The sequence below is a fragment of the Podarcis filfolensis genome (assembly GCF_964270895.1).
Source record: "Podarcis filfolensis genome assembly, chromosome: 2".
Lineage (NCBI taxonomy): Eukaryota > Metazoa > Chordata > Lepidosauria > Squamata > Lacertidae > Podarcis > Podarcis filfolensis.
The window spans coordinates 77,106,145-77,118,502 of record NC_139605.1 but is presented as its reverse complement, the minus strand read 5'-3'; the positions used below and the strand labels follow the sequence as shown (position 1 = coordinate 77,118,502).

Genomic DNA, 12,358 nt, shown 5'->3' with positions numbered 1-12,358 from the left:
CTATGGTTCTGCTTCTGTTCCTGACTCATTGCAAAGCATATTGTGTGGATGAGCTGCTTGTGGGAGGACATCTAATGTGAAAGTAAGGTAGGCTTATCTAAATAGCACCAAAAGGAATTCTGTGAAGGCACCTGCCTGATATCAGTAGGCAGGGAGTTCCAAAGTGTTGATGCTGCCTCACTAAACAATTCTGCTGTTGCAGATGTGGTGCAGGTATGGTGTGTTGAGGAGGGGTAGTATCTCTGCTGGGGGATATGTCATGATCCTTCTGCGGTAGTTTGTCTACCTTTGGTCCCTACCTTGCACTCAACTGACCTGTGGCTCCTTGAAGCTGCCAGCATGTGATAGCGGCCACACCCTGGGAATGGCTTTGACTGGCTGACGAAACAAAGTGAGGGTAGCCAGTGGGTACCTTGGTGAGTTAGGGAATTTCTGTGCATGCAAATACAGGCTCTGGCAGATTGAGCAGACAAGACCAATAATAAGTCTAACGATCAAGAAGACAGTTTCTGCACGTGCTGTAGAGGGAAGTGAGGAGCAACCTAGGAAGGTAGAGAGCTCATCTAGGAGAAGGAAAATTGATGCTAAACCTCTGCTGCCTTAGGGGGAAAGGCTAAGAAGTAAACCCTACATAAATCTGGAGTGCAGTCCCTAAGACAATTGGATAGTGCCTTGTACACCTCCTTCCAGCAACTCCTGCAGCCTAGCTGGCCAAACGTATTGCTCTGTCTTCTTTGGACCACATCAGCAAGACCAATAGAGGGGGGGTCTTGTCATCTGGGCATCCCATAAACTTCATATAAACTGCTCAGGTCAGCAACCCAGGGCAGTCACTTCGGTGCTGCTAATGCAGCGCTTTGACTTCAGTCTCAGAGGCACACTCCATTGTCTCTTTACTGAAGCAGCAATAAGACAGGTCAGCATGTTTGGATAGAAATGGCCACAACGTTATTCATTACGGATGTCAGTTGGTTTGCCTCAGGCATTGGGTATGCATCCTGAATCAACCAGCCCAACTGTTGGTTGATCATTCTACCAGGGTTGATCCTGGGTTAAAGGATCCCCCCATGATGAAAATCAAATAGGGCAAACCCACCAGGGTGCCTTTTGGGGAGTTCTATGGCTTGTTAGCCCCTGTCTGGGCCCTTGGACAGAACCTTTTCCCTTGGACCTCTTTACCGAGGTAACCTGAAAATGTGTTCCAGTTTTGACTAAGGATGCAATCCAGTGTGTTTTCAGCCATAAAATTGTGACAGTTGCTATGAGGCAGGCAAAGCCCCCAGACGGGTCCAATTTGTTTGCGAGCAAATTTATCGCTGGCCTCGAATACAGCGACCAATAATTCCATAGCAGGGTCATGCATGTGCTCCACCATCTTACCTTTGGGCAGGGCCAAGACATACAGGGTGGAGCATCTGTTGCCGACTGCGGTGCCCACACTCAGCGCAGCTGTGAAAGCAGACATGAGTGGATACAGGCTTCCCCAAAGCCCTGTCTCTCAGATCAGCCATAATTGGTTGAACTGAATTCAAATTATTGACAGGAAGTCCTAGCATCCCTCATGAATGGCTACAGCCAATGGAAGAGGATCCTCACTCTCCTTTCCAGCTTTTTATTTATTTTTTCAAAAATCATGAACTCATATGCAATTCACACAAGTGACACCTTGTTAATATCACATTTTTAATAGCAGTTCTTGATTGGACGCTACAAACATAAATGGGGTTCAGCCCCTGCAATAGCAGCCCAAACCATGTCATAATATTCACAAATACTATGAGCAGCTTCACACCAGTTTTGGACACTTACAGCAGTTTGAAATGTTAAGAGAAGTGCTATAAATAAAAGCACTTTCTACGTTCATGAGCATGCACTTTTGGCATGCTAATTACATATGTACAATCGCCCAAAAGGCTTTAGCTCTGTTCCTGACTTCAGCTGTTTCCCAATAAGATAGAAACCTGTCAGTGAAAGTTGATACTCAAGCTGGTGGTTGCAAGGTGTGCTTAATAGCATAACCTCCAGCTGCAGTAGAGGTCTCAATCATCCAACTATACATAAATACAGAAAGTGCTACAGAACAAAAAACACCTACCTCAAAATTGGTAATATGATGGAAAATGAGTCTCCCTTCCCTGTGAGCTACTTTTTTTTATTTATTGCATAACAATTTGAACTTTATGCATATGCATGTTTATACATGGACCCACTATTTCAGTTCTTCAAAAACAAATCTGTACCACTGATATTTCTAAGATCTATAGGGGTTCTGCTGCATTCCTTAATGTAGCAACAATATGCTTTCTGCGTAGGTCCACCTACATCAATAGGAAAATATTCTTAGCACCAGGGCAAAGGGAAGGGGTGGGGGGATATCTATTCATCTATCTAAATCAGTAACAACGAGCAGCCCCTGAAATGAGCGAGCTTCCCTGCACACATCCTGAGATGGCCCACAAATCATGGCTGGGGTGGCAACACACACCAGAGAGAGCCAGGAACACAAACACAAGAGAAAGAGACAGAGAATAGTTGCGAACTCCTGCGGAGCTGACCTCCGCAGCCCAGAGAACTGGAAGGAGGGGACAGGGGATGGGGAAAACCTGAGAACACAGAAAGTGGAGTGTGTTGGATTGGGCTGAAGTCACAAGAAAATGACTATCTGGTAGAAAAACACACATGAGCGGCACAGCCCCAGCCCAACCCAGAAGCAGCCCATTTTGCATGCCTCTCCTTCATACAACAGTGTGTGTGTGAGAAAAACCAAACAAATATACGAGGTACTTTCCCCTCTCTGCTACCTGGGGAACACTCGCCTTTGATGGGCTCACCTTTCCTCCCCTGCCCCTCTGTTCTCGCTACATAGTATTCAAATGAACCAGTAAACTGCTCTTTACTTTACTTTTCTAGTCCTGCACCTTTGGCGCCATCCCAATGACTCACCGTACAAGGCGGGCTGAGCTCACCTTTCCTCCCCTGCCCCTCTGTTCTCGCTACATAGTATTCAAATGAACCAGGAAACTGCTCTTAACTTTACTTTTCTAGTCCTGCACCTTTGGCGCCATCCCAATGACTCACCGTACAAGGCGGGCTGAGCTCAGGGCTGGAGAGAGAGGGAGGGAAGGAGGGAGGGAGAACAAGAGGAGAAGGCAAGGCGACAGCAGGAGCACTTCTGCTGCCTTGTGAGATGAGAGGGTCGTGTGGTTGGGTGGAGTCATGTGATTCCATGGAGGACAATAACGCTAATGCAGGAGCTGCTGAAGCAGAATGAGAGGATTGGGGTGAGGGGGCCTCTCTTTGAAGTCCCATCAGGAAAGCGCAGTCATTGCGATAAGGCTTCCTAAACCCTGTATCTTCCTCAGCCTTCACTCTCCTCAGCTGAGCAGCACAAGGAAGAGGACTGAGTGCTAGAGACAGAGGGACTCCCTCCATCCCCAGTGCCCAGTGCTGGGAACCAACCACATCGTCTCCGGTCCCATGAGGTGCTGGGGTGAACCTCCTCAGCTCCTTCGGTGAGAACGGTGGCAGTTTCACCTCACGGGGTGGGAGCCAATGCAGTTTGTTGTTTCAACCTCAAGGTGTATCGCCAGATCATGATGTTTAGCTGGTGATACATCACAATGTTGAAAACCTGACATCACCCAGCCTAACGTCCAGTGTGACAAAGCAACATCCTTGGAAGCTGCTGGAATACCAGGAGTGTCCAACACTGAGCTTGACCTCATTAGCTAGTATTATACATATTTGGAGTTCTTTTCCTTTCTATGATGCCAGCTATAACAAGATATATTCCTCTTCATTTAATGTTGGGTGATCACTGGCAACCTTAAAATGAGAAAATGCTCTTTGAATTATTACATGGTTAGTTATGATGAAATCAACTATTTTTAGTAGATAACATTCAGTAGAAATCCTGAGTTCTGCATTTCTAAGTAGTTTTGACTTGACTGCATATTTCTTAGTATTATTCATAGCTTTTTGCTTGCAATGAAGGGCCCTTGAAAATCTGCAATATTTTCTGGTGCTTTAAAATCAAGAGTTACTCATCAGACATAAAGCTCAGCTGATTAGACCTGGACAAGAGCACCTGAAAATGACATGGTTTGAAACACTCATACCTTTGATATCAGTTTTTACAGACAGCAAACTTCTCTTTGTGTACAGTAGAATAAGAGCTCTTAGCAGCCTGCTTTTGAAATCACACATGGGTCTAGCTTTTAGATACCTATTGAATGGCATAACATTTTTATGTCAAATCGGCTTAAGAAATCCAACTGATTGTAATGTGGTTAATTTGGTAACAAATTATCACTGATTTGTTATGAAAAGTCCCAAGGTCCATCACATTGGACAAGTGGGACTTGCAACCAAGTGTTGCAGTGCATTCTTAGCTTCTAAAAGGAGTGATCTTGCTCAGATTCCAGGCTGCCATTAACAGAAGCTATGCTATGCTGTGCTGTTCAGGCTTTTTGGAGCATTCTCCCTCAACCCTAATCCTCCTCTCCAAAATAAAGCTTTAAGGGCTTTCAGCAGGCCAACTTCTTCACTCTGCCTTATCCCAGCTCCCCTGTCCTCTCCTTCTCCCCACAACTGCTACAACAACATTCATAATGCCCTTATTGGGGGGGGACTTTTTTGTTACTTTTAATTTACAAACATATTTTATTTATGATTTATTTATTAAAATATTTATCTTTCATCTTTTAGACAAATGTCCTCCATCTGCCAGGGTATCCCTGAATATATAGAAACCACAGCCTTTGGGCTGAACTCATTTCACTTTGAAACCAATGGACATTCAGCCACCCAAGTTCATTATTAGAGGAAACTATTTAGATGTCAGAGATCTTTTAAATGGCAGGTCATGTGTTTAGTATATAGTGTATCATGGGTATGTCATTTTTGCAAAATATAATTCCTTCAACTGTAACATGGGAATACAAATGTGGGTCAGGACAGCCAACATGTTGTCTTCCAGATGTTGTGGACTACAACTCCTATCATTCCTGGCCATTGGGCATGCTGCCTGGATCTACAGGGAGCCATAGCCTGAAACAGCTGATGGGTATCCCATTGGCTACCCTGGTGTCAGGGAAGAGTTAGAGTTAGAAGTTTCCAGTTTCCCAGAGGGAGAAAGCTTTCCCCGGGGGGGGGGGGGAGGAGAGCAGTGCATCTAATAGAAGAGAGCAACAGGAACAACAGGGAGGGACAGGATGTTCACAGGAAAGGCAAGGGTTAAGTTCTAGCTCAGATTCGGAGGAGGGGAGATACAAGCCAGCTCTAGTGAGGAGGTTAGAAAAAAGAGCGGGAAAGCAAAAGGAACGGCGCGTTTGCCATTTTGAGAGTGGCTGGTAACGGAGAAGCAGAGCTCAGAAGGTATCTGAAATAAGTGACTCTGAGGAAAAATAGTTAAAGATAAGAACCGTTTATAAGATGGTTTGTTAATACGCAATAAAAAGTTATAAGAGAACAAGAAGCGTTTGTGTGGTGATCTGAAGAGGACAACGACCAGTCCTGACACCTGGTCTAATTCTTAAATAATAATAACTGGCTGTGTTTTGATATTAGTGAATTTCCACCTCATCCCATAATTTTTCCATGGAAGTGCTCTGCATTGTGCACAGCTTATCATCAAATGTATCACAGATAATTTTTAAAATTGATTCCAGAGGTGCTGCAACTTTCATTGCCTCTACTGATTCACAATAGTGGATCTGTGGACAGGGGGTGATTGACCCTGGTTTGGAGCCATATCAGCCCCACCTCCACCCCAGGAAAATTGTTCTCCTTGAGTTTACCTGCCTTTCTCTTCTCTCCTTATTCTTTCCCTTTTGTGTCTGTTAAATGGGGTCTTCTTGTTTTTAACCATCTTTATACCATACCCAGAACATCTTAGGTCCCTTATAAATGCCAAATAATAGTGGGTTTTTTATTAAGAAAAAAGAGAAGTACTCCATACCAGTGAGTAGTGGCACAAAAAAGGCTTGGTTATACTAATTTTTAAAAATGAGTTTAGTGTTGATATTCATAGATGCATTGAAAAATGTTTTGGTTAATCTGAATAGGACCTGTTTGATTTTTTTTATATATGTATTCCATTGCAAAATGCTTCTTAATATGCTTTCATAATGATTCCTAAAAAGTCAGAGAAATTACCTTTGTAACTAATACAGAGTGATATAAATTGGAAACATGTTATTAGGCTTATTCTGTTTATTCTCAGTTACTTGGTTTCCTGTCTAATTTGCATTCTGCAAAAATAATCCAGATGATGTTGATTCTTTATTAATATTTGTAAGTAAAGTAACTCAAGGCAAAATCTATGACTTAATATAAACAGACAATATTCACATTGAAAATTTGTTCATGAATGGTATAGTCCACGGGGACTAATATACATTACACCTAGTAATTCTATCAGCATGTTTTTGGGATATTAGATGTAGTTGCACAAAATGTTTTGCTGATGTGTGGTGGGTGGCGAAGGTGAACAATTCTCAAAATCCTGACTGCTGAACATGCCATCTAAAAATGCTTATGTGACAATGAAGGCTGATGAAGAGCTGGTTCTAAAACTTATGTATTTTATTTTATTTAGATTTTCATACACAACTTTCTGAGACTTTGAAAGACAGACAGACAGGCTGGCAGCAGCTGGCTGAAACAAAGAACTCTCTAATACGTAAGGTTTTCATCTTCCTTAACCCTGTATTTCCTATAACTCAATTCGCAGCCTTGCTAGCTGTGTGTTTCCAGCTTTGATTAGTCTAGCCAAATTTATATGATGTTTTTACTTTTATTTGTCTGTGTGCTTCTTGTTTGCTGGTTAATGTTACTGCTTAGAATTAGTTTCTTCTTTTAAAAATATTGGTTTATGTATTGGATGGAGAGCTCATTGTCAAGATACAGTACTGAAAGTGTGAGAGGTACAGGACCTAGTGTTGAAAATATGGAAGGTTAGATGCATTTTATCTTCTTAGAAAATGTGGTTACAGAATCTGATACTTGCCCTTTGACCGTTAAAATACAAAGTTTATTTACTGCAAATGCTCCACTACTTCCGCTAGGACCTCTTCCACATAATATCCCCCCCGGGGGGGTGTTCTAAAAGGATGCACATGAGAAATTTGATTATACATCCATGATGGATTCTTAGGAAAGCTACCAGGAGGATCTAGTCAGCATCTAGTCCTATGCAATAATCTTTTCTGAAAATTCTACACAAAAATATTTAGTTCAAATATATAAAAATCTGTGACAAATATTCCAAAAGCGTATTGAAAGTAGTCCTTAAAGTAAATAATATTTTAAATTAATTACCTCAGTAACAAAAATGGTAGCGTATAGGCTTTTATCTCACTAAATCATTACATGGAACAACTTCTGTGAATGCAATGGAACTTTTCCTCCCTCTCCTCCTTGGTGCCTCTCATACAATCCACAAATCTGCTCCAGTGGGTTAAGGGAATCTCCAGAGCAGATTTGGGGTGCATGCAAGGGAAGGAGAGGAAGGTGAAGTTCTGTTGCACTCATATAAGTTGTTCTGTGTGTGCAGCGAAGTAGTTTTATACCGTCCTTTGGTTTTGACTAACTTAGGCTGCTTCCTGTGCTACATTTTGGAAAACAATTCCTCAGTGCAGAATGAACTCACATGTATAAAAACATGACTTTTACTTACAGCATACGTGTGTGTGGAGGAGACCTTTCATTTTATAGTTGCTGCTTGTGTGTTGCTGCTGACATAGAAGAGCCAGGTTTTATACATGTGAACACTGTTTATTAATTACTGTGACTTGAACCCTGGAAGGGCTCTTTCCATTTACAGAGAGCTGTGTCTGTCTCAGGCCTCTGCCTGTCTGCTGACTTTAGCCCAGTTCAAACACCCCAAAACTCTCGATTTTCTCCTAACTCCCAGTGTGTTGAGGGAGGGGCACCCATTTGTCCTCTGGTGTAGAGCCACTTCCTTTGTTACCCTAATGACCAAGGTCGTCTTAACCATAGGCACCAGGGGTGCGGGGCGCCGGGCTCTCAGGGGCGCCAGGCCGAGAGTCCGGTGCCCAAGAGTTGGAGTCCGGGGAAGAGCCCACCCGTCAGAGCGCCATGGCGGGCTCTTCTGCTGTGGGCTCTTCTGCGCCATGAGTTCGGGGGTGGGCGAGCCAGTGAGGCACTGAGGCGGCCGGCCAGCTCCACCCTCTTGCACGCCTGGGATTGGCATAGGTCCATGGAGAGGCCCGCCCAGCGCACGCTGCTTACACCACGAGGCACCTGGCTTCGCTCAGTCGTCGACGCAGACGCCTTGGGCTGGTTTGTTGCGCCAGGCTCCTTATGTTTCTTGATTTCTTTTCCTGAGCAGAGATAAGCGTGGCGTCAGCTCCCTAAAAAAAACTTAACAACTCTGGGCAACCTGGGGGGACGACGCCAGGCGGATAGTTGCACCCTGGCGCCGCATATGCTTAAGATGGCCCTGCTAATGACCCATACTTAGGTCCATTACTAAGAAGGTGGTCTGGCTATTCCAACTATCAAATCCTCACTGGATCTGGGAATTAGAAGGGACTCAGGCATATAGCCTACCCCCAAAAACCACCCTCACAACAATATATTATCCTGCCAGTGGGCTCTCATGTCCAGCCAATATACATTTGATATAATTTACATAAATAAACTTATCTGAATGGGAATGATGCACACTGCAGTATATTCAGTTGTGCTGACTTGTAAAAGGTGCTGCCTAAACTTCAAGACCCATATGCAGCTGCAACATGATTCTTCCAAATGAAATTATTTGTGAGTGTGTCCTGCACATACAGTACATCCACACATTCCCCACCTGGTCATCTAAGGACTGTCAGCTAATCCTTTGTTGCTAGCCAAGTCTGTTTTTATGCCAGTTTCCTTTATTTACTAATATTTGAAAAAGATGGAGGGGTGCTCATAACAATGAAGGATGCTTGAGAAGTATGCTTCCAGTTGAAGACTCTAGCTGTAGATATTATCCAGATTAAGATTCAGTGACATACTATATATTCCACACATATGTAGCCATAATTTTTGTAAGCTAACAAGGAACACTAGATATATGGTAAACATGTGATTGCTTATTTTCCTTTGTGTGTCTTTTTGGGAAGCTACTCTTCCTAGGGCTACTAACCAAAGTGCTAATATCTCATTATATGATCTTGTTATTTCTTCCACACAAGTGACCAGAACTGGTCTCAAATTATTCTTAGCTAACTTTCCTAACATGTCAAACATGAAACTTGAAACCTTGTGCATGAAAAGCATATTCTAGCCATGAGTGACAGGCTCTCATAACAACAAAAAACGTAGCCCTGCTAGATGAGATAAAAAAACTATCTTCTCCCGCATCCAGTTTCACACAGTGGCCAGCCAGATGCTCAGAAATAGGACATGAGGCAGTAGTCCTTTTCTGCTATCGTTTCCCAGCAATGGTTAATTTGACCTAAAATGCTAAGAAAAGGTGCTTTGTCAGTCACCCACCCCACCTCATTCAGCTACCAAGTTTGTTGACAAGGGAACAGTAGTGTACTGTAGCATTTCCAAATTCAGGAAGAAAATCATTTGTTTGGAAAGGTAGCATACGAGGAATACAAATTATAAACTACCCTTCACCCTAACATGCAGGGAGTTAATGGCACAAATGAATGTTCAAACATACATTTTCACTACAGTCTGAAACTACTTTTTCCTCAACTCTTTCACAGTCTGCAAGTGGTCAGTTCCTTATCACTTCAGGAAAATTTGTAATAATGACACCATGGTGTCTTAATATTCCCTGAAGGCTAGTTTCCTTTCCTTTCTTACAGGCTGTTAGACATGAATACTATGAAAACTTATGATCAGCCATTATATCACAACATTCATAATGTGACTCGGTATCTGCACCCAATAACCACAGTTGCTTAATTCATGCTAGGAATAATTTCCTCTCGAAACCTTTGCTTTCAATTTGAAACACTGTGTTTGCTTTGGTCCGTTTTATTACTTGCCAGGAACTTGTTGTAGTAGAAAGGACAAATGCTGTTACTGGTATAGTTTGCACATGGTTACATCTAAAAAGAATCACATCATTCGCTGTAGAAAATTGAGTAATCCTATTGCTCTGACAACAATAATAATGATAAGCAAACTGAATATTTTGTTACAGATTTTATTTGTGTGTGTGATTATTTACCTCAGTTAAAGCACATGCTTATAAAATGCATTTTAACACAGTAAGATATAACCCTTTAATTTATTATACTTTAATATGGGATGAGAATCATGTCTACATATATAATCTTAATGTAGTAATTCAGAAGTTGGGCATTGTATACTGAAATAACAGTATACTGCATAAAATGACACAGATGTGGGAATTGGCAGTAATATCAGCATTGCAGTACTAGCAATTTGTTGAAAGAATTATGACCAAATCATGCATTTTGGTTCTGTGAATAGACAGATGGCACAGACTTTGTCATCTATCTGAGGACACATCCCTACAATGACTGCAGTATGTTTCAACAACACATACGGCTATTGTAAAAGCAAAACCTTTGTTTCTCTGTAGATTAAAGATTAGATCCTACATGTATCTTCCATGAATGGAAGGACTCCTTATGTTAATGGAAGGTGTTTGATCCATCAGAGGATCCCACTGGTGGAAGGGCAGAAAAGACCATTTTTGCTAATTGCCCTGACTCCCCTGTAGCAGCACCCCATCCCAGTTCTAGAGGACCCCGCAATTGTGCAAAGCAGTTTTGGGAGGTGTGCCACAAGAGTTTCACTGAAATATTTGGGGTAGAAATAAGTTTTTGTGAGGGTGAATATTTTCCCCAAACCATTCTTACATGACATTCTTGTGTGCTTTTTATCACCTATTGGTACCTGCTTCTTTTCCTAACCTGCAAGTTGTAATTTAACAGGCTCCTTCCTGAAGTGATACCTATCAATCAGCAATTAAGTTGGCAGTTAATGATACCATGTCATTATAAAGCCAATAAGATATGGTTATGTGACCATCTTACCAAGCCAGGTCAGATTGAAGGTGATTTCACTCTTAAGTAGAAAAACATTTTAGCCCCATTTTGTATGGATTCCCAAACAATTATTGAAATATGTGTACTTATTTCATGGAAGCAATGTTTTTAACAAAGTGTATTCCATTTTATTTTTGTGAGTAAGGTTGCTTTAAACATTCTGTGCATTCCACTAATAGTTTTGAGTATATATTCATTTTCAAAATATATACTCAAAACTATTAGTGGAATGCACAGAACATTTAATCTACTTTTCTTTTATTCTGTATTTTAAATGGCATAGAAGTGCCTGTGTTCTAGACATACATAGCCTTTTTTCTAGATGAGCTCTTGCTTGTAGCTAGGGGAAAGCTTTCTATTGTGCTGTTGTTTGTGTTGATGACTACCACTTTTTGAAAATGGTTACACAAGTTAAAACTGCTTTGAATGTTTTACAGTAATCTTTTAATTGGTTTTTAACAATATATGAATTCTTGAAAATATTGTGAAAGCCAGTTAAAATGTGACAATAAAGCACTGTAAAAGCCAATTAGAAGGTTAAGATTGATTAAGCCTGGTTTTAAAGCCACTGGGCATGATGTGCAATGAGAGCTTGTTTAACATACTGCAAACTAAGGAGTCACTTGTTCAAATCTTTCTCAGCCATAAATTAACTAGATCTCAGGCATGCTGCTATCTTAGTCATAGCCCTACATCTGCAGTGCAAGGATAACAATTCTGGATTAATTTATGAAGATACCTAAATGCATGTGATTTCCTCAAAACATTCTACAATTGCAGTGTGCATGCTAATCATTATTGTACCTTCTCACAGTGAAACCCACTGGGTAAACATTTGACTAGTTACTCGTCAGCTTTATCTAGCTCATGAGGTAGTTGTGAAGATTAAAGGAAGAGAAGCCTTTTACCTTTTTTGTTGGAAGAAAATGTAGTAAAGGTAGAAAATAAAATAAACATACAAGCTATGAGAATGTGTGTCAATTTATAAGTTACTTGAGGAAAAGATATACAGTATCCCTATTCAACAGAACTTGAAATTTTAATTTCAGAGTGGCATCTATAAAACCTTTTAAGAGGTTCTAAGAAGGGATTCACAGTATAGTTTATATTTCCAAAAGAAATGACAGATGTATTTTAGCCTACTGTGACTGTATGGTTATGAATTTAGATCTCTAAAATTTCTGTCATTAATCTTAAAATAGCTACTAAAACACATAATCTTGGCAATTTTCACACCCAACTATTTCTATCGTCATAGAAAATTTCATTTAAATAAACCAGACACTGTTCACCCTGTTGCAATTCCACTGAAGGTA

The 12,358-nt window shown here is 41.3% G+C and overlaps 1 protein-coding gene across 20 annotated transcripts in view; it reads left to right on the top strand.

The window, feature by feature from the left end:
- Window positions 1–12,358, top strand: part of TENM2 (teneurin transmembrane protein 2) — a 709,050-nt gene that overhangs the window by 318,159 nt on the left and 378,533 nt on the right. For 18 of the 20 annotated variants that reach the window (XM_083596571.1, XM_083596570.1, XM_083596589.1 and 15 more), the window contains one exon: window positions 6,599–6,682. In XM_083596571.1, the coding sequence (XP_083452697.1) occupies window positions 6,599–6,682 (84 nt within the window). Of the gene's footprint in view, window positions 1–3,758; window positions 3,862–6,598; window positions 6,683–12,358 lie in introns of those variants that run through there. The other 2 variants (XM_083596575.1, XM_083596582.1) reach the window with 2 other exon arrangements.